We start from the raw sequence: 22,018 nt of genomic DNA on the forward strand, positions 1-22,018 counted from the left end.
TTGCACGTTTTATTTAATCTTTTTCACTTAGTTCTTTATACAACACGTTTCTTAGTACTGGTAAGTCCAGAAACATTTGCTTATCTCTTTTCCTTTATTGTCATATGTTTTGATTTAATAAAAGTAAAAGCCACAGCTGAATATTCTTACACTCTCAATCCTCTTGAGCTCACTGTTCTCAGATACTAAAGAAGAGATTAACTGTGGCAAGTCAAATTAAGGTCCCTCTTTGGTTGGCCCTGTGTCAATGTATCTTGAATTTAGGGTCTCCTTTAGTGATTAATGGCTGAACCCTTGGTCTAGTTGCCTTCAATTTCAAGGAGGATGAGCATTCCAGTGGTTACAGAAAATCTAGGAGGAGAATGGATGTTACTATTTTGCTTAGTCATTGTCCCTCAGTAGGACCTTCTGCAGGACACAGAACAGAACTCCTACTGCCTCCATATCACAGCAGATGGAAAACTGAGTTCTGCAAGATCTCTTTGTTAACCAGATATTGCATCTACAATGAGCTTCCCTGGGTTAACAATTTTTATCTCCAGACTAATCTTCTTACTGCACAAGAATTTTAAGCTTTAATGTCACTATTTTTCATATTCTACTTTTAGATAATGAAAAGTAAGGTCATGCTTGCAATGTTTTCTCAGGGTACCCTGGACTGTGAGTCATCTTGTTACCCCCCTGCCCACAGAGTGAAGGAGTCTTGCTTGTGGTAATGGGGTGTTTGCTCCATAACACCACTAGCCTTTCAGCCACTCAAGCCCTCTCCTCCAGGCTAAACTAGCCCTGTCATTGCAGGTTAACAAGAGGTGCACTCCAGTCTCCGAGGCCCTTGAATTGTTCCCCTATATTTAGCCACTGCACTGGCTACCCACAGAAATCCCAGCTCTTCTGCTTCTAAAGGAGCAGTGTGTAGTCCAGTTTACCAGTTTCACTGCTCCCGTATAATACACAGCGCTTGTAATGAAACAAAAGAAGGAACAGACATTCCATTAGAAACAAGAGAGAGTGATGGAAACAAATGTTTGGAATACAAAACAAAATAATAAAATGCAAAGTAGGGTCTATAGTTATTAATAGTTACCTTTCCTCTCGAATAAAGTGGGTTTTCTCTCCAGAGTTCAGTCCATTGCAGAGCTGGCAAGTTGCATTGGAGCTAGGATCCAATCTTCCGTGAAAAACACCCCTGCTCAAGAAGGTGGCTCCTCAGTGAATGGATCCAGAGAGTATCTTCCCATTCTATTATGTTGAGACAGTCTTGTCTTCATTCCTAGGCAGGGTGATCCCTGTTTATTATAATGGTACTTTTTTTTACCTCCAAGTGGTTTTGATTGTTTGCAGCTGTCTTTGTTGGTTTTCCATTAACAGTTCTGTAACAATAGTTCAATAGTAACAATAGTTCTGTAGACAATAGAACCCTGCATCACATCCTCAGCTAACCAGGGAGGGGTGGCAACTCCTTCCTGCATGAACAGACCGTCCAGCACTATCACCACGTGGGGATTCCTTTTACCCCTAAAGACCATAAGGGCATTAATTTAAGTATAGTTACATTATTCCTTAATATTACCTGTACACACACCACACAAGATTATGAACATCGATAAGTTGCAAGCTATCAGTAGAGACCTCACATTACCATTTAGGGACAAATGCTCTGTAAGCAATATATTTGATGTAGTGAGTTTGTCAGATCTGAGACAAGAGTTATTTGAAAAGAACAGGGCACCCTTTGTCAAGGGCCCTCTGTGCCACAGTGCTCATCTCACCTTTTGTCATCTGTCAGGATGTGATGTATACAAGCAGGCGCACACTTCTGAAGACAGGTAAATACAATCTAATGAAGTTTTATAGGTAATCATATGGAAGGGTTACAAAAGCTGCCATTGCCAGTCTCAGTGGTCCCAGCATTCTCATGCTACTGGTATTTGGAATGATGGGCTAGATGATGGGTTATTGGAAACAAAATCCTTATGCACACTCTAAGGGCCAAATTCAGAGATGCTAAGCAGCTAATGAACATCTGCAACTCTCCACTGACTTTATTGAGAGTTGGAACGGATCCCTGAGAAGAGAGGGTTGTTTAACAGATAACACTGAATTAAATGAGAAATATTTTAACAACATATTAAGGCAAGTAGACTGAAGGCATTATAATGATGCATCTTGTCAGGTATCATGGTTGCAGATGAGCGTTTTCTGATGTGTGCACTATATATAATAAGGGAAGTGTGGGCTCGTGCACTGATTTCCCAGTCCAAAAATAAAATGGTCAGACAGCTGTCAGTCAGTTGGGATCTTTTTTCTCCATGGGCCTTTTATGGGAAATTACAAAGTCCAGCCAAAACAAAAACAGCAGTAGCAAAACAAAGGCAGCATCTTCAATCAACATTCTCCACCGTCATAGAAACCTGTGGTTGGGGCTCTAGCTCACATCCAGCTGTTTACCCCTATTGCTGACCCCCAGACAGCCCTTTATATTTCCCCTGCTCCTGCTAATAAGTCAGGGTCAAGTGGCTGCTGCCTTAACCCTTTAGGCCTGTGCTAGGGCGTGTCTTTGTACCTTTTTCCCCTCCCTTCCTCCCCTGCCCACAGGAGCCTGCATACCCTGTGGAATCTACACTCACCCCACCCTTCTTGAGGAAAAAAAATCTGCATTTCCATGTGCTGCCCCAGGCCTATGGTGCGTGTAGGCTGGTGGCACGGTCCAGCCAGGGCATTGCGACCCTTCCTCGGGCCCAGGCTCTGAGGAAGGCCACAGCGCCTTGGTCTAGGGGAGCAAGCTTAGTGGATTACAAGTCTTTAGCCCCGGCCCCAGGTGGGGTGGGCTTCTCTCGCAGTCTGTAGTCCCTGGCCTTCCCATAGGGCAGGGGTGGTAAGGAGTCTGGTGCCCCAGGCCCTCAGACAGGGTGGGGCAGGCAGAGGCATTTATAGCCCCCACCTTCCAACAGGCAGGGCAAGCAAGTGGTCCGGTGCCCCCAGCCTTCCAACAGGCGGGGCTAGCAAACAGTCGGCTGCCCCCGGCCCTCAGGCGGGTGGGACAGACGAAGCAGTTTACAGTTCCTGGCCCGCAAGCCGGGCTGAGGAGTCAGTTAATGGCCCCCAACCCTCCAGCAGGCGAGACAAGCAACATAGTCTGCAGCCCACGGCCTTGCAGGCAGGCGGGGCTAGTAGATCTTGGTATCCTCTACCTCCAAGCTCAGAGGGTAACAAGCACTCCTGGGGTGGTTAGGGAAGGGTGGAGGGGGACGCAGGCCCACCCAACTTCACTGGGTTCCAGTCCAGGGCCCTATCAGTGGCAAAGCCATTTGCCACTGAGCCAGCGGGTATCCAACCGCAACACGCTGACAGGGGTTAGCCCCTGACTCAGCCACTTGCTAGTCGGCTGTCCCTGGGCCACTTCCTCCCACCCTGTCCCCGGGTACCTGCAGGTAGCAGTCTCCCTCTGGGTCGCTGGGGTACACGGTGAGCAGCAGACTCACAAGTCCCTCACCATTGACTGGCAGCAGGTCCAGAAACTCCTCTGCATCGTCAGCAGAGGGCAGCTCTTCCAGGTCACAGGATCTCAGGGGTTCCTCCAGTCCACAGGGTTAAGTTCACTCCAGGGGGTCCCTGAGGTCAGGCAGCTCCTCCAGGTCAGGACCGGCCTCAGGGGGCTTTTCCCACCCTGTAGTCTCGGGTGGCTCGTCCCAGCTACTAGGGCCCAGCAACCCTACCCAATCACTAGGGCTTGGCAGCCCTCTCCAGTCACTAGGGTTCAGTGGTCCTCTCCAGTCATTAGGATCCGGCAGCCCTTTCCAGTCACTTGGGCTGGCAATCCAGACAGGCTTTGCAGGCTCTGGTCAGTGGGGCGGTTGCTTTAACAGCTGCAGAGCCTGGGTCAGGCCTAGACCACAGCCTCTGGGAAGACACGTCTGCCTCTGGCAGCAGCTTCCCCCTGACTGAGCTGCTGGACCTGCCTTTTGTACAGGCCCTTCCTGTCCTGGCTCCACCCCTTTTCTCCCAGGTTATTTGGCTGCAGGGCCTTGTTCTGTCCAGCAGGGGCGTCGCAACCCTTCCTCAGGCCCAGACTCCAAGGAAGGCCACAGCACCTTGCTACAGTGCACTACAAAAAAGAATGGCTGCCAGGCTAGATACCAATGTATGAGTCTGGAGTTGTTATCTTTCATGGCCTGCAGCCATTTAAGGGGGCAGGGTCCGTGACCATGGTGAAGAGGGCTTCCAAAAGGTAGCATCATAACAACTCCACTGCCTGCTTGACATCAAGACATTTTTTCTATCATGGAATAATTCTTTTCCCATGGAAGAAACTTGCTATGGAGCTATAGGATTAAGTGTTCTCCATCCTCTACCACCTGCACCCCAAGGCCCACTTCAGTGGCATTGTTTGTAGTATGAATTCTTTGGTAAAATCCAGGCTCAGCCCAACTGTTTCACTGCACCAGGTGCACTTGACTGTACCAAATGCACCTGCGCAGGCTGGTGTCCACTGAACCTTCTTTAGGAGATCTATTAGTGGAATGGTAACAGTGGAAAACCCAGGGACAAAGCATCTGTAATACCCTGCTAATACCAGGAATGACTGCAACTGCCTTTTGGTGATAGGGATTGGGCACACTAATAGGGATTTTCCTTTGTTTGCTAAGGGGTGGATTAGCCCACTTCCCTAGGTATATCCTAACTATTTAGTTTCAGCACTAACCACCTTGCACATTGTGGGGTTAGGCCTGCTTCCCTTAGAGACCGCAGGAGGGGAGTGATCCTCTGTCAGTTTGCTCTTGGAGCTAGGCAGTAATAACAGGACAGGGTCCCAAGGCTGAAAAACTCTCAACATCACATTCCTATTATAATATAGCTCCTGTGAGTGTCATGCAGCCTGTAAATTTTACCTGATGAGGGCCATGATCAAGTCAAGTGTTTCTGCAGATTTAAGACATACTGTACAACAATCTGAGCCTTGGTCCCTTGGTCCCACCAAGCTCCCTGCACAAGGTTCAGAATTCCATGGGGCCACCTTCCATATACAATTCAAAGTGTGAGAACCCTGGGAACTTTAGTGAATTTCTCTGATGACCAATAGTAAATACAGTAACAGTTCATCCCAGCTGTGGGATTTGACTGTGATGAACTTGCACAGCATTCCTTTTAAGGTCTATTTAAAATGCTCCACTTAACAGTCTCTTTGGGGTCAATGGACTGAGGTTCTTATGGACTTTCTGTTAAGTAGGGAGCAAACTTGTATTAATCTTGATGGGAAAGTAGTGCCTTGATTGGTCACCATCACACTGGGGATGCCTACCTCAGAGAACATTTTCAGCAACTCATCAGCAACTACCTGGGCCAACAATGACCCCAAGGAAATGGTTTCAGGGTATCAGGCAGCATAATCCAGAATGTCTACAACATCGCAGCTCTTGCCCTTCTGTGATCATTTCACCATTTCTGGATCATGGTCCATTGGGCCCAGGGGACTCTGAGTGGCCACAGGAAGTGATGTCTGAGTGTCTGACCTTTGTGAGGGGTATCTTCAGAGGGTTCGAGCCACATTGGGTAGCAGTGGATTTATGGGACCATCTTCCCATGCCCTTGCATGTCAGCGGAGCTCAATTACAGGCAAGAGGATGTTCCTTACGTGTTTGCTGGGACAGGGTGGTAGGGCCAAAGAGCTCAGGGTAGGTAAAGTGGAAGATCTTCCAAAGCAGAACATCAAACCCCCATCTTCCCACCCATTGTGGGCTAGGATCTGGGCATGACTGGTTTGCCTCTTGTAGCAAGCCAGTTACCAAGCCCTAGTCCCAGACTAGCACCATTCAGTATGAAAATTCCTTTGCCACAGCCACTACCTCCTGTTTACAGAGAGCTTAAGTCTGGTAATGGGTTAAGATCAGAAACCTCCATGGATATCTCTTATCAGCAACATTCCCCCAATCCTTGGGAATCAGGGCTCATGCATAGGTGTCTGGCCAGAGCCAGAGTCAAACAGCCTCTGGAGCTCCATTGACCATAATGGGACAACTAGAGCGCCAGCCTTCCCGAGTAATGCTGATGTTTTGGAGGAGCAGGGTACAGCATAGTCACATTCCATACCGGGGCAGGAGTGGTAGCTCTGGTCCTCCTGCTTCCACGTGAAGCAGATCAGGCCTCTTCTTGCGCCTAGGTTTGTACTAGCCCCCACTTGGTCAGTATTGGTTTTCAGGGGAGGAGCAGCTTCTTTGTTTGCACCCCCTCTTCTCTCATAGGCCCCTTCAGTCTCCACCCACCTGCACTCCTTGGGGACTCATGCTCCAGAGGTGTTAGGTGGGGGGCTGCTCCAGGTGTCATGGCCGGGTCATGGCAGCCAGACCTAGTAGTCAGAGCCAGAGTCTGCAGTCATGAGACAGGAGTCAAGAATCGACTGCGTTGGGACACTGGGAGAAGCAGGAGGCAACAGGAGAGCAGAACCTCAAGTAGGGAACCAGAGTCAGGCCGAGTCAGGACACCAGGGAGTTAGGGGCAGGAGACAAACTGGAGGTCAAGAACCACAATCAGATGCCAGGAGCCAAGCTGGGTCGGGATGCCAGGAAATCAAGCCAGGGAAGCAGCAGCAGGGAACAGGAATGGGTAGCAGGAGCTGAATGAAGTTCAGAGCAGGGCGGAGACCAATTGTTCAGACAGCTTTCTGTTCCTGCTGCTGTACGGCCAGTGGACCAATCAGCCACTCTGAGGCTCTGGCCCTGTGGTCCATCTGGCTGAATCCCACATTGGGGGTGGGCTTCATGGGTCCCAGGTAATCTATTGTCAGCAGGCTGCCAGGTGGAGGACTGGAACATGACTGCTCCCATGAATATTGTGGTTCCAGGTTCAAGACCTGTGGGTCATGACACCAGTTCACAGAATGGCCTTCCCATGGCCATCTACACACCCCAGATCATCCCTTCTTCTGTGAATCCACTGCCTTGTGTGGGGAGGCCAACAGACCCACTTCTCCTGGTTTGGGTTGGGAGGGTATCCCACAATCTAGTTCATCCTCCAAGAAGTTCTTGACCAAGCAACTGTACCTCTTAGTTGTCTGCCTGGTGTTGATAAACACCAGAGTTCTGATGTCAATATCTGACAGAACTGTTCAAATGTCACCAGTTCGATGATTTCCTTCAAGGACTGGATTCTGGCCTCAGCCACCAGCAGTAAGAGTCCCAGAGGTTTTGCACTACTGCCTAGGGGCAAGAGCCCAGTATAAGTGTTTTGATCCAGAACTATCAGCAGTAACCCTCTTCTGTAAGGCCTGGGTGGTCCAAAATAGCAGCCTGAAGGGCTCCAAAATCCTCAACAGAGGTGCAGTCTATGCTGCCTGAGACACCCTGGTCAGATAGGGGACTAGCCTGAATGCTCACTGCCCCTGCAGCCATTGGCACGCCAGGGAAGTCACTCAACTGTCCCCAGGCACACCTCCTGACCCATTTTAGTCAAGCATCCTCTCCTACTCAGGATAACCAGGGTCACTGTGACAATTCCTGCTCCTTAGGCTCCATAGGGTCCCAGGTTTACTAGGTGGAGGAGGATCATAAATTGTTGGAACTGGAGTTACTGCTGTTGCTCCACAAGACATTTCAAAAGGACTCTTTCAAAATGGGCATTACAAAAGCTCTTCCATTCTGGTAGAGCTGATTCTCATTCTTAGGCCAGATCAGCTTCCCGCATTTTCCACTACATGTGGGCTGGTACACTGATTTCCCAGCCCAAAAATAGTCAGACTATCGTCAGTCAGCTAGGGTCCCTTTTCTACAGGACTCCCTTTATGGGAAATTACAAAGACACCAGTCAGAACAAAAACTGCAGTAGCAAAACAAAGGCAGCAATTATAATCAACAGACTCCACAGACATATGGGCAGGGCTCCAGCTCACAACCAGGGGTCCCCAACCCCTGCCCCTGCCTCACAGGTAGCCTTTTGAATTTTCCCTGCTCCCTTGAGTAAATCAGGGTTAATTAGCTACTGCCTTAACCCTTTAGAGTCTGGGTTATGGAGTGTCCTTGTACCCTGTCTCAGGAAGGTTCAACACATCATGGTCCCAGGAGTATTAATAACTTGTACATTTGTTTGGACATTTGTACAGTTTTGCAAGAGACTACAATTAAATTGCCCATGTTAAACATTCCCATTCCTTATTTACTGCTAAACTGTCAAGGAGCAATGCGGTACAACAAGCATATAACTTACCTTAGGCATCTGAATTATATGACGATCCTGATAAAACATATCAGACAAGTGACAGGAAACTAGGGACTTCAATGGCTTTGTATTTACTTTTTGCAACCAAGAATAAAGCAGCTCTGAGAAAAGACATTTTTCATGGCTGACTTAGAACAACGCTTCCTCAACTCTTGTCCCAAAGTGCCCCTCCTCTACCTACGCTACCCTGATGACATTTTCATCATCTGGACCCACAGAAAAGAGTCCCTTGAAGAATTCCAATTTTCACCCCACCATCAAACTTAGCCTGGACCAGACCACACAAGAAATCCACTTCCTGGACACTACAGTGCAAATAAGTGATGGCTACATAAATACCACCTTATATCGAAAACCCACCGACCACTATACGCACCTACATGCCTCCAGCTTCCACCCAGGACACACCACACAATCTATTGTCTACAGCCAAGCCCTAAGATACAACAGCATTTGCTCCAATCCCTTAGACAGAGACAAACACTTACAGGATGTCTATCAAGCGCTCTTAAAACTACAATACCCACCTAGGGAAATGAAGAAACAGATTGACAGAGCCAGACAGGTACCCAGAAGTCACCTACTATAGGACAGACCCAACAAGGAAAACAACAGAACACCACTGGCTATCACCTACAGCCCCCAGCTAAAACTTCTCCAACACATCATCAAGGATCTACAACCTATCCTGGAAGACGATCCCTCACTCTCACAAACCCTGGGAAGCAGGCCAGTCCTCGCTTACAGACAGCCTCCCAACCTGAAGCAAATACTCACCAGCAACTGCGCACCATACAATGGAAACACTAACCCAGGAATGTATCCTTGCAACAAACCCTGTTGCCAACTCTGCCCGCATATCTACTCAAGTGACACCATCATAGGTACTAACCACATCAGCCACACCATCAGGAGCTCGTTCACCTGCACATCTACTAATGTGATATACGCCATCATGTGCCAACAATGCCCCTCTGCCATGTACATTGGCCAAACCGGACTGTCTCTACACAAAAGAATAAATGGACACAAATCAAACATCAGGAATGGTAACGTTCAAAAACCAGTAGGAGATCACTTAATCTCCCTGGACACTCAGTAACAGACTTGAAAGTTGCCATACTTCAACAAAAAAACTTAAAAAACAAACTCCAGCTTGAAACTGCTGAGCTGGAACTCATATGCAAACTTGACACTATCAGACTAGGTCTGAATAGAGCCTGGGAGTGGCTAGCCCACTACAAAAAATAATGTTCCCTCTTTTGACATTCACATCTTCTCATCAACTGTTGTGAATGGCCTCATCCACCCTGACTGAATTTACCTCGTTAACACTTGCCCTCCTCACTGTGATGTAACTCATCCATCCTTGCATGTGTATATATACCTACCAAACTAAAGTGAGTTGCTGTCCATGAAAGCTAATGCCCAAATAAATTTGTTAGTCTTTAAGGTGCCACAGAACTCTCGCTTTTTTTTATATATAAATATTCATTCACTTCTACCTGTAACACATCAAGACAGGAGAACTAGTCCATGAGATAGCAAATGTATACTGTAAAATGTAATAAAAATACACATCATGGGGAATCATATTCAATCATAAAGAAGACCTAGCAAAGAAGAACAAGACAAACAAAACAGAGGTCGCCCAGACAATGAGACATGTGAAACCAAATTTCTGAGAATGTTAAACAGAAAAGAAAAAGGGTAGCACAATATCATGACAGAAGGGAATAAATTTTAACTGTTGCTAAAGTTACCACTGATACAAATTAGCTGAACAATACAGCAACGGCATAAAAATACTGAAGCACCAACATACAATCAATGGATTTGTAACTGTCAGATAAATCTAGCTATGAACTAATTTCCTCCAATGTAAACTAAATCCCATTTACAAGAAATTTCTTTTAAGGATAAAAACTAATTCAGTATGAGGAACAGCGTGCACTGTGTGAAAAAGAGCTAAAAGGACAGTATCATGGTTTGGTTTCATTCTCCCAGCTAATAGCATTTCAAGTGATGTTACATCATTTTAAATAACAGGCTAATATTACTAACTCTTTATAAATTCCCAAGCCAGATCTTCAGCTGTCATGAACTGGCATAATCAATGGAACAATGGTGGTTTATACCTGCTGAGGGTCTGGTTCATCTATTTTAACAGCAGTGTATTTTGATTTTTAATGATGCCTCTTTTTGTTTTTTAATGTTTCAGTTAGCTTTAAATTATTTATAATTTTTATGCTGTTAGATTTGATCTGTTTGTGTATTGCCCAATCACTTCAACTGAGTGTATGTTGATGCTTTATAAATAAAAATATTATTTTAAACACTGGGAGATGGGTTTGGTACTTTTGAGTTTAAAAAGATTCTAGTATCTTCCCCATCCCGCAACTCTTTCCAGCATCATGTCCAGAAATTCTTATAATTCGCTCCCTCTTTAAAAAAATTCAGTTCAATTTGTTTTAGTTAACAATCTACAAAAACCCTACCATGACCAGTAATGCCACATACGAAAATGCTATGAAAAAGTGAACAGAAAAATTAAATGAAATTAAATTTAAAATTCCAAATCCTATCTTCTGTGGCTTCTTCTGAGAAAAAGGCATAGAGAGCTTCTCCTGCATAATCTACATGGAAGATTGTTTGCAGTATTTGCCAGGAGAGATGGCTGACCCTTATATCACGTCCCCACGGGCACTTAGGCCCTTGCATTCCTGTGACTACTGACAACACTAATCTATGCAGATGCATTTTTATATTATGTTGTCTTTACTGCCCCCTAAATGTTGTCTGTTTATTCACCTGTTGTATAGTGTCAAAATCCCAGATTGTGAACTCTTTAAGAAAGATTGTCTTTGCTTTAGGGTTTGTACAGAGCCAAGTACATTGGTGTTCTGATTCCTGATTGGGGTCCTTAGGCACTGACTCAGCAGAAACACTAATAAATAAATAATCTCCATATTCTTAGGCTGTGCAGGGGCCTCCCACCTATGATATAATTTAGAGCAGCTTCAGAGTATCCATCGACATGGTATTAGAGCGCAGGTTTGAAGTGGGGGAATGAGCTGGCCAGCTTGGAAAGAGTAACATTATAACTAATAAATAATCATAATGGTGATGAATAAAGATGAGTTAGAGACTAAGCAGCTGATCATCTTTTTTAGAGGACTATGACTGATTATTAGTGTTCCTCTCTATACCACTATTCAGTGGATATGACATACCAATTTCATTTTCTCATGTGCAGTTATGGTTGTGTGTCTTTGAGATTTGCAAACAAAAGGTGATGTTGGTGATTTTAGAATTTGGTGATTATGTCATTATTTATCCCATATTTTTCATAATTAATGCTTTTAAACAATGAAATCATAAGCATGTGCACAAGCACAAGACATCCTGGTACCACTTGTTAAAAATACCCAGGAAAAACAGATATTCTCTTTTAGGAATAGAGTCTGCCTCCCTTACTCCTGCCAAGTAGAACCTTACTTTCCAGGTAGCCTCAATGGGCGCAGGAGTATCTTACTCAAGGAGTAAGATGCAACTTAGTGTGAATGAGGTAGCAGAACTTGCCCCTTAATTAATATATGCTTCTTTGTTGTTGGAAATATAACTCTTTTTATGTTTTTGTTACAAAATCAGTAAAAATCCCTCACTGAAGAAAAAAAAGTTACAGTACAATAGAAAACGACTAATGAAACTATGATGAATACCACAAGTAAATGGTCTTATGTAGCTTCAGTTTTAGGAAATGTAAGTTAGCAATCAGAGTAGTTTAGATGTGGCCATTTTACACTGCAATATTGTTGTCACATTTTACACCTGCTCTGGTATTCCCCACTAGTAATGTTGTCAGGTCAGCCCTCTCTCAAGCAGAGGGAAGTGAGAAAGGAGGCTCCACTCTGTTGTGTTTCCAGCAGTGAGAGACATAAGGAAGATCAGCTCTCCTTCATTAACAAAGGGATTGTTTCATTTTTACAAAGCTGGTTGGCAGCCAGGGATTCCAGCCGCAGCCTCATCTTCCCCCTCAGAACAGGGATGATCAGAGGTGTGCTTCTGCATTGCTGTTGGCTGTGACAGAAGGAGAAATCCTGCTGCTCCTGTAGTTTGGCTTTATTGCAGACGTGTTTACAGTAACAGCTGCAGTGAGAGGAAGACTACATTACTAGCCAGAGATCCTCCTGCTTGGACTTGTTCCCACTTCCCATGCACAGCACTAAACTTTCCTCTAGCCAAAACTTTTACTTCCTAGGCTTCATTTGAAAAGCGAGATCCATGGAGGTTTTGTTTAAACTTCTGTTTGGGATAGCAAATTCCTCCTTTTAACCTGAATATCTACCCCTTATAAACTCAAATACTCTCTGGGATCCTTTCCTTCTCTGATGAGAGAGAGAGAAAGAGAAAAATGGATGTGTTCAGAGCACCTGAAAATGAATCTTTGCTCTCTCGTCCCACTACAAGCTCCACACTCTGGGATCCTTTCCACCACCCCCTGGAATTCATCCAACCCTGGAACTTCCAGCTTCTGGCTGCATTAATGTTCTTGGTGACATCTCTGTCACTCTGTGAGAATTTTGCTGTCATACTGGTGACTTTTAAGTTCAAACAGTTGAGACAACCTGTCAATTATGTCATAGTAAACCTGGCTATAGCTGATTTTCTGGTCTCATTGATTGGTGGCACTATCAGCTTTTTTACCAATATAAAAGGCTATTTTTATATGGGACGTTGGGCTTGTGTACTGGAAGGATTTGCCATCACATTTTTAGGTAAGCTTAACTTTGTTTATATTTGCATGTTCATTTGTCTTAATAGAGGCCTTAAGAAGAAGTTTCCCTCACACTCATATCTGTGTTTTATAGGCTTAGAATCAAACAGGAACATAAAAGTGGTTGTATACCCTGCAACTTTATAAAGTCACTGAGTTTACATGCAAATGCTTTCACTGGCGCTTTCCAATTAATTATGTTCTGTAGTTGTTTGTGGTTTGCTTAGTGCATGTTGCTCATTGAATGTCTGTATGGCAGATCAATATCTTTAACATATGTTTGGTTATATTTTCCTGTAAAACAATGATAGTAAAATATTATTATAAAATATTTAAGAATTTTCACGGTGTGTGTGTTTGAGAGAGAATGAGAGCAAGCACATACCTGCTGTTTGCAAAGTATGAAAAATATTTTGATAGTGAAACATCTTATTTTATGAGTATCTTCCTATACTTTGGGCAGGACTGTGATACTGCTGAAGTAATGTCTGACATACTATGCAGTGTTGTAAACAAAGATCAGAAACTGATTTTGACAGTACCTATTTCAAATCAGTCATTTTTCATGACCCCTTCTCGTGGTGTTACTTTACTAAATATAAGTAGTATATTAAAAACTAAAAAAGAATAGTAAACTTAGCAAGCTATAGCCTTTCTCCCTGCCTAAATACACTCCCTCAACTCTCAGATAGGATTTTAAAATGAGGCATCTAACTCAAAAAATAAATCAATTCCTGCATTCCAAGTGGGCTTTTTTCTCTTTGCTGTCTTATAGCTGGGTATCATTTTTCTGAAGTCACATAGCAGTGGTAATCTCCTAATCAGGTTGGCTCTCTCACTCAAGGACAGTGCTGGAGAGTGAAGTCAGAAATATTGGAGTGTAGCCGTAACCATCCATACTGATGGATGAGAGCAGCCCACAGCGAGTGACCCATGAGGAAGGTCCCTTGCCCTCCACTGACAGCTCGTCCATTTTAGAAGTTGCCAGATAGCATAAGGGAGGCTGGGAATAGCTGAACCTGCCAACTTCCTTGGATTATTCAGAAATATTAAGCACCTCAAAGTGTGAAAATTATATAGTCAGGGGATTTTATTTGTTTCTAGCAACCATATTTTGCCAAATAGAATAAGTCCAAACAAACCAAGATCACACACATGCTCTTTATAAGTAATTAATTCTATTATTTAGGACTGCTGTAATATTTTTTTTCTTCTTCCTCGAAGTGCAGTACAAAAATTGACTAATTAAACCTTTCTACATACTTCCCTATGAGATATTATCCCAAATGGGATAATGGGACATGGAATTTCATGGCAGAGTCAACGTCATTAGCCCAGGAGTTGTTGACTACAGCCTTGAGCTCAGATGAAGAAACATAGAAGTACTATGACCTGCATTACGAGTTTAAAAAAAATATCCCTATATCTTTAGGCATGGAGTTCTGCAAATGTAGTTTGAGGTGTGGGGGAGTAGAAAGCTTTTGGGAAGGATTGCTGTGAATGTACAGGGCCAGACTTGTAGAGATATGTTTGTGCAAGATAGGCTCCCTTTTAAGGGACAGTATTATAAGAATATAGGAATTTTGAGATGTGCCCTGGAAGGGTATTTGAGAACACATAGTGTAGCTGTGTACAGCTTCACCACAGACACTTTAGTTTTTTTAATAAAAGTTTTATACCTTTCTCATTCACTGGTTTGTTGTTTAATGCACCCTAAGATCATTACATGGTGTCAGAACTGCTGAATGAGAAAGAGACTGTAGTAATTTTGAGGTTAACTCCTGTGTTTGAAATGGAAAGCAGAGGAAAGGGGATCATATGGAGTAGTAAACGGAAAAGAACAAAGGCCTTTGGATGTATTTTATGAGCACGATAGTAGCTTGACTAGCTTAAGAAGCTGCAATTGTCTGCAATTGTCAGGCAATACTGAAGAGAACTGGAAAAAATCCTCACAGAGATCTGAACTGTATTTACCTTCCATAGGAGATGGAAAATAATGATTACGTGAAATCAATCTTTTTGCATGTTGTTAGGGAAGAAGCACTGGATATTTATAACCATTTTAAGTTTGAAGAATGTGAAAGCATGAAGTTAAGTAAATGATTGTCTACATTTGAGGAACAATGCATGCCAAAAAGAAATGAGACCTTAGTGACACAAATTTTTCACATGCATGCAAAAACTTGGTAAGATATAGAGCAATATGTCACAGAATTAAGGAAACTCAGTAAAACCTGTGTCTTTGGTGAGTTCACACAGTCTCTGCTTAGAGACAGAATCATTTGTGGCATTAAATATAATGTATTGAGAGACTGCTCTGTGAAAGGGATTTAACTTTAGAAAAAGCTCTCCAGATATGCAGGGCAGCAGAAACTGTGAAAGCATAAACGAAAGAGCTGAATTAATCAGAAGGGGTTATTTATGGACTAAGTACAAAATAATATAGCCAGAAATGGTCAAATTAAAAAGTGAAACTGCCCGCTATGAAAACTACTGCTAGCAGGCAGATTGGGTACAAATGATTATATGGAAGGTTTAGATTTTAGTATGGCCCTAAACATTGTTTTGCCTTTGGGAAATTCCAGCATAAGTGTGGAAAAATAATCATTTTGCAGAATGCTGAAAACTCCAGAAAAGTCAAGTGCATGCAGTTGAAGAATCTGGTTGAGGAGATTCAAATAGACATGCTGGGATCAAACAAAACTGATTAGATGGACTGGATACAGCCAAAGAAAGTGAGAGAAACAATTATTCCACTCATACTGGATATGGGAGCTCAGGTTAATATTCTGTCTGAACAAGATAATGAGAGACTGAAAATAAGACCAAAACTGGGACCAACAAAAATAAAAGTAATTGGTTTGCTGGAACAAATATACCAGTGAAGTGGAGGTGCATTGCTAGCATCAAATATAAAAACACCCCACATACAGGCTCCTGTTCATTGAAGTACCTAAGGAAGTGTCACCAGTTTTAGATCTGGCTGCCTATGAAAAACTCAATGTGGTAAAACGGGTGCTCTCACTACAAGATCATATTGAACCTGGCTATGAAACACTCACTCAGGAATATCACAATCTGTTTCAAGGGTTGGATTGCTTGCAGGGGGAACATATAATCCAGATAAACAAGCAGGTGCTTCTGGTTATTCTTCCATGTAAAAAGGAGCCATTTGATCTCCGTGATACACTTAAGGCTGAGCTCGCAAGAATGGAAGCAATGAAAGTAATACAAAAAATTGAGATGTGAACAGAATGGGTGAGCTCCCTAGTCACTGTGGAGAAAAACAACAGCCAGCTACACATAGGCTTAGATCCAAGAGACCTCAATAAGGCTATAAAAGGAGAACATATCAAACTGCCAACCAGACAAGAGATTATTGCTCAATTTGCAAATGCACAATATTTTAGTAAATTGAATGCCTCCTCAGGATTTTGGCAGAAACAATTAATGGAAGAAAGCTCAAAAGTATGCACATTTAATATCCCATCTAGAAGATACAGGTTCTCGTGTCTACTCTCGGCATAGCTTCGGTGCCAGAATGTACCACAAAATCATATGTGTGATCTATAAGTATATCAATGGTGTCAACACCTCAGTGGATGACATCATCATCTGGGGTTCAACTAACAAAGATTGTGAATGTAGACTTTAGGAAGTCTTGGATGCAACTAAAGCTGCAAACTTGAAGCTATAATTCCACACAAGAACAAATTCTTTTAAGAGGGAAGATGTAGATATATGTTTGTGCCACATTATAATTTAGAGAAACTCCCTCATGAGGGACAGTATTATGAATATAGAAATTCTGAGATGTGCCCTGGAAGCCGGTGGTTTGAGAACATGGTGTAGTTGTGTATAGCAGTTCATCACAGATGCTCTCTAGTTTTGTTAATAAAAGCTTTATTACTTTCTCAGGGTATGTCTACACTGCAGACTGAAGTCGATTTACTTTAAACTGATTTTCACCCACCAAATTTTAGAAGTCACTGGAGTGTGATCACACCACGCTCCTTGGGCAGGACTCTTGCATCCCCACTCGCCAGGCTTGGGTCAACATTCAAAGCAGTGCACCGTGGGTAATTATCCCATAGTGCAACTAGCTGCCATGATTCAACATGTTTCCTCCCCCTCCCTTCTTGTCCCAAAAAAACCACAAACACTTTTTCGTGCCATTTTTCTATGCCATCCGCACGCCGTTGCCAGAGAGACATAGAGCCCACTAGGCTCTGCACTATCATTGTGAGCATCACAAATACCTCACGACTTATCCTGCAGTATTTTCAAAGGCAAGAGAGGAGCCGCAGCACAGAAAATAGTGATGTAACGGAAGCCGCCCTGCTACAAGCCATAGAGTGGAACAATTCCTGTTTGCTGCAGGCTGTCATGCATCATCTTCAGTCTGTGGAGCACTGGCTCTGGTCCCGAGAAATAAGCACAGATTGGTGGGATTGCATCGCTGTGAAGGTGTGGGATGATGAACAGTGGCTGTCCCCAGCCCTGAAGCGTGTGAATACTCACTTGAGATAAGCTCTGACAGTTGAAGAAATGCATGGCCATCGTTCTGTGGAAGCTGGCAACCTCAGACTGCTACCAGTCAGTTGGAAATCAATTAGAGTCGGTAAATCCACTGTTGGAGCTGCTGTGATGCAAGTGTGCAGGGCCATCAATAGGCTTCTGCTAAGAAGGGTACTGACTTTGGGAAACTTGCTGGACATAGTGGACGGGTTTGCCGCAATGGGTTTCCCAAACTGTGGAGGGGGGGCAATAGATGGCACATATACCCCTATTCTAGCACCTGACCACCTTGCTACAGAGTACATAAACTGGAAAGGATACTTCTCAATGGTGCTGCAGGCCCTTGCGGATCACAGGGGACGTTTCACCAACATCAATGTGGGGTGGTCTGGAAAGGTGCATGACGCACGCATCTTTAGGAACTCAGGTCTGTTCAATAAGATGCAGGTGGGCACTTTCTTCCCTGACCAAAAAATAAACATTGGGGATGTGGAAATGCCAATAGTGGTCCTGGGGGATCCTGCCTATCCCTTGCTCTCTTGGCTAATGAAGCCCTACACTGGGCACCTGAACAGCGAGAAGGAGTGTTTCAGTAACAAGCTCAGCAAGTGCAGAATGGTGGTCAAATGTGCATTTGGCTACTTAAAAGCCAGATGGAGATGTCTTCTTACTAGGCTTGACATCAGTGAAAAGAACATCCCATCAGTTATATCTGTGTGATGTGTGCTCCATAATTTGTGTGAAACGAAGGGGGAAAAGTTTCTCCAGGGTTGGGCCATGGAGGCTGATAGGTTGGCTGTAAATTTTGAGCAGCCAGATTCCAGCGCTATGCTCAGAGCCAACCGTGGAGTGCTTTGGCTTCGGGAAGCATTGAAAAACCGGTTTTGCAATGAACTGCAGTAATGTATGTCTGTGCTGTGCCTTTATTTCCCACCCCCTACCCTCACTCCAGCAGTCCCCTCCCCTTTTTGCCCCACCCAAGCTATGAATGAATAAAGACAGATGTTTTTAATGCGACAAAGTCTTATTTGTGACCCATTTTAATGGGGGGAAAGGAGGATAACTTAACATTGTAAAGTGTCACTGTGCAAGCAACTGTGGCTGCATGCAGTTCTTAAAGGGGCCATCTCATCCTTCTGCTCGCCTCCACTGGTGTGGAGTGCAGCACGTACTGCACCCTGCTCAGTTTCTTCCTAGAGCGCTTGGAGGGTGAGGGCTGGTAAGAAAGTGCTTGTTGGTTGAACATTTTGAAGGGGCTGCAGAGGGAGTCTGTCCTGCCACTGCTCTTCCTGAAGCTCTACCAGATGCCTCAGCACGTTGGACTGATCCTTCATAATACACAACATCTCCTGTTGCATATCACGCTCCTGTGCAGATCTTCTGTATTCCATGTCCATGTCTAGTTTTTCAGACAAGGACATCCTCCAGGCTCTGAGCTCTGTGTCAGCAGCCGTGGAGGCATTCATTAGTTCGCTGAACATGTCACCCCATGGTTTTTGTTTTTTTTCCATTTCCTAATCTGGGAAAGTCTTTCAGCTGGAGCTTGGCAATGGGGGGCCAAAGGCTGAGGTGTCTACTGTAAGATAAGCAAAGCAGGAAGTTGCCATTGTTAGTTGATTCAAAGTAGTGAAGGAAATGTTACAATGTAAAAAGTACTCCCCTTCATGTTCACAAGGCTTAGCCAGACCCGCATTGTATTCTATACATCTCAGAAGGGACGGACTGGCGTTACAGACATGGTAAGCAAGGGGCTCTTGCATCTGTTATAGAGAGGCTTCATTAGCACTAAAATCCATAATACACACTTGAGCAAGGAGGGGGTCACCGGACTCCCCTGTAACATGCCAAAGACTGGTTTGGGAGGAGGTGGGCAGAACAAATTAGAGGACACTGTGGGTGAATTGTAGCAGCAGAAAACATAAGGTAACCAGTGTCCCGAACCGTAATGCCCATTGCAACAGTACTAGGACTAGGAATAGTCTTGGAGAGGTGCCTGGGGACCCTGTCCATGGCAGAGAAATAAAACAAAGTGACTGTATTGGTCGGGTACTTTAAACTTGTGCCATCTTCCCTAGGTGACCAGGTGTGATATCAGTATCCTGAGGGTAAAGCAGGCAGAAAGGGAAGATTGGCTGCAAGCATCAGGATACAAACCTGGCCCTTATACTGCTATGTTGTGTTCCGTGATGATGCCTGCTCATTGAATAGCAGAGTGGCGGGGAAAAGTATCCTACAGTATCCATGGCAGAAGAAATAAAGCTGCCCTCCCCAGAAACCTTCTGAAAAGGTTAACAGATTACCGACATGAAAGTGTTCTTGAGATATCTACAGAGGATTCTCTGAGCATACCTCTGCACATAAATAGTCTGTTCCTGGAGTAACCCTCCACTGAAGTTTGCCACCAACCAGTAAGATCCTCCCCTCAAAAACACAAACTCTTTTAAGAAGCTGGACTGGGGACATAACCGCAAAAAAAATATTTGCCACACACTCACCAGATGTGCCTTCCCCTCCATCTCGATCAGTCCCACTTCTTGTGTGTGGCTGGACTGCTTTGGGGTAATGAACAGGACCTGACTTTCAGGGAGAATGGATACCCCACACCTGCACCCTGCTCTCCTCATCCTCCTCATCCACAGAATCCTCCTCATTCATCCTGGACTGGGATTCTTTGGAGATATTGATGCTGTGTGTTAGCACAGTGGTGAGGTCATCACTGAGAATTGCATGCAGTTCCTTGTGGCTCCTCGCCCAAAACATGCCACTTTTACAAGGGCTGTTAGCTTCCCTAGATTTTTGATAAGCCTGCCTCAGCTCTTTGATCTTAACACGGCACTGCTGCACATACCTGTGGTGCCCCTTCTCCAACATGCTGTGAGATATCTTCTCGTACATATCTAAATTTCTTTTGATGGCTCAAAGCTGAGATGGAACAGACTCTTTGCCCCTCAGACCAATGAGATCCAAGACCTCTGGTTGACTCCAAGCTGGAACACATTTGGGCCGTGCAATCGCCATGAGCAGTTCAGCTACAAAGCTCTCTCCACACAGTCTAAACTGAAAATGGAAATTCAAAATTTCCTGGGGCTTGAGGGGAGGAGCTATTTCCTGTTTACACGGCCATGTTACAGCAGAGTATGAATGTCCAGAGCAGTCACAACAGGGCATTATGGGATACCTCCCAGAGGCCAATGGCATCGATTTACATTGCGCTCCGCCTACACTGACACAAATTCGACCCATGGAATTCGAATTCAGCACTACTCCACTTGCAGAGGTGGTTTTATAAGGTTGACTTTTACAATGCTTTAAATTGACAGAACTTACATGCCAGTGGAGACGCATACTTAGGGGGTTGACGTAAGCAGTGTTATGTTGACCTCCATTGCCAGTGTAGACCAGGCCTCATTCACTGGTTTGTGGTTTAATGAATCCCAAGATCACCACAAGACCCTCACCCCATCATGTCTGGTTTAGCTGGCAAGCCTGGGAGGTGGGGGGAAGCTCTGAGTGTTTTAGGTCCAGCATGACAGATCCTACCCTCATTGCTTTGGGTCGTTGGTGCATGAGGCGTGTCTGGTGGAAGAGGACTGGGGTGTATCTACGACTAAGGTTGGCTAGCTTGACTAGCAGAATGGTTCCTTAAGCAGTGGGCAGCTACTCGTAAGACGGAGTTGCATGACAGTTTGAGTTATAAATGGGCTAAATCTCTTTAGATTTTTGAAAAATCAGCTTTTTAGGACAGATCTTACCCAATTATTCTTACAAGCCACACATGGCTGCCCTTGTGCTTTGGTGAGAAAATCTTTCTGTGGCACACAAGGAACAAGAGGAAAAATCAGATGCAATTAAAACAGTCCAGACTGTGGGTTGGGTTCTAAATCACTGTATAAAAGGCCAAAGCTGTAGTCCAAGCTAAGAGCTTTGTTCCATTTAAAATGAAACTCAAATATGTGGTAATGCTTTTAAACGTCCAACCTTAGCTTGAACTAATATCAAAGGCTTTTGATGTAGGATGGAGTTTGTTTTTTGATCTACTGCTCAAATGGTATTGCAAGGTCCTCTTTTTGACCAAATTGAGCATTTTCATTATAGGAATCGTTGGTCTCTGGTCTCTTGCTCTGTTGGCTTTTGAGCGGTATGTTGTGATCTGTCGCCCACTGGGAAATATGCGCCTGAGGGGGAAGCACGCAGCCCTGGGCATTACCTTCGTGTGGATCTTTTCCTTTATCTGGACCATCCCTCCTACCATGGGCTGGAGCAGCTACACTACCAGCAAGATTGGAACTACCTGTGAACCCAACTGGTAAGGTAACTCAAATAACACATCAGTGAAAAACAAAAACTGAGACTACACTAACTTAGAGCTTGAAGGTACACACATTATATTGTGTTCCTTGTACACTTGTGTGCACCTCCTTTGTGCTCACACAAACCGTAATATGCACACAAGCCTTGATTTGTGCTGCACAGAGGTATTCGCCCACAATATTCATTGAAACTTGTATGCACCTG

At 44.3% G+C, this 22,018-nt stretch overlaps 1 protein-coding gene and 1 long non-coding RNA gene across 2 annotated transcripts in view; one reads left to right on the forward strand and one right to left on the reverse strand.

The window, feature by feature from the left end:
• LOC137143599 (uncharacterized) overlaps nucleotides 1-22,018 on the reverse strand; it is a 26,243-nt gene continuing 4,225 nt past the window's right edge. Inside the window, exons 2-3 of the long non-coding RNA XR_010917216.1 lie at nucleotides 1,085-1,370; nucleotides 1-351 (exon numbers count right to left, since the gene is read on the reverse strand). This is a non-coding gene — a long non-coding RNA (uncharacterized lncRNA). The remainder of the gene's footprint in view (nucleotides 352-1,084; nucleotides 1,371-22,018) is intronic.
• Nucleotides 12,623-22,018, forward strand: part of LOC137143598 (opsin-VA-like) — a 21,983-nt gene continuing 12,587 nt past the window's right edge. The window contains exons 1-2 of the mRNA XM_067533450.1: nucleotides 12,623-12,986; nucleotides 21,599-21,809. Coding sequence (XP_067389551.1) covers nucleotides 12,623-12,986; nucleotides 21,599-21,809 — 575 coding nt within the window. The remainder of the gene's footprint in view (nucleotides 12,987-21,598; nucleotides 21,810-22,018) is intronic.

This window comes from Emydura macquarii, unplaced genomic scaffold (genome assembly GCF_026122565.2).
Source record: "Emydura macquarii macquarii isolate MOO-44397 ecotype Brisbane River unplaced genomic scaffold, CSIRO-AGI_Emac_v2 contig_3343, whole genome shotgun sequence".
In the NCBI taxonomy this organism is placed as follows: Eukaryota; Metazoa; Chordata; order Testudines; family Chelidae; genus Emydura; species Emydura macquarii.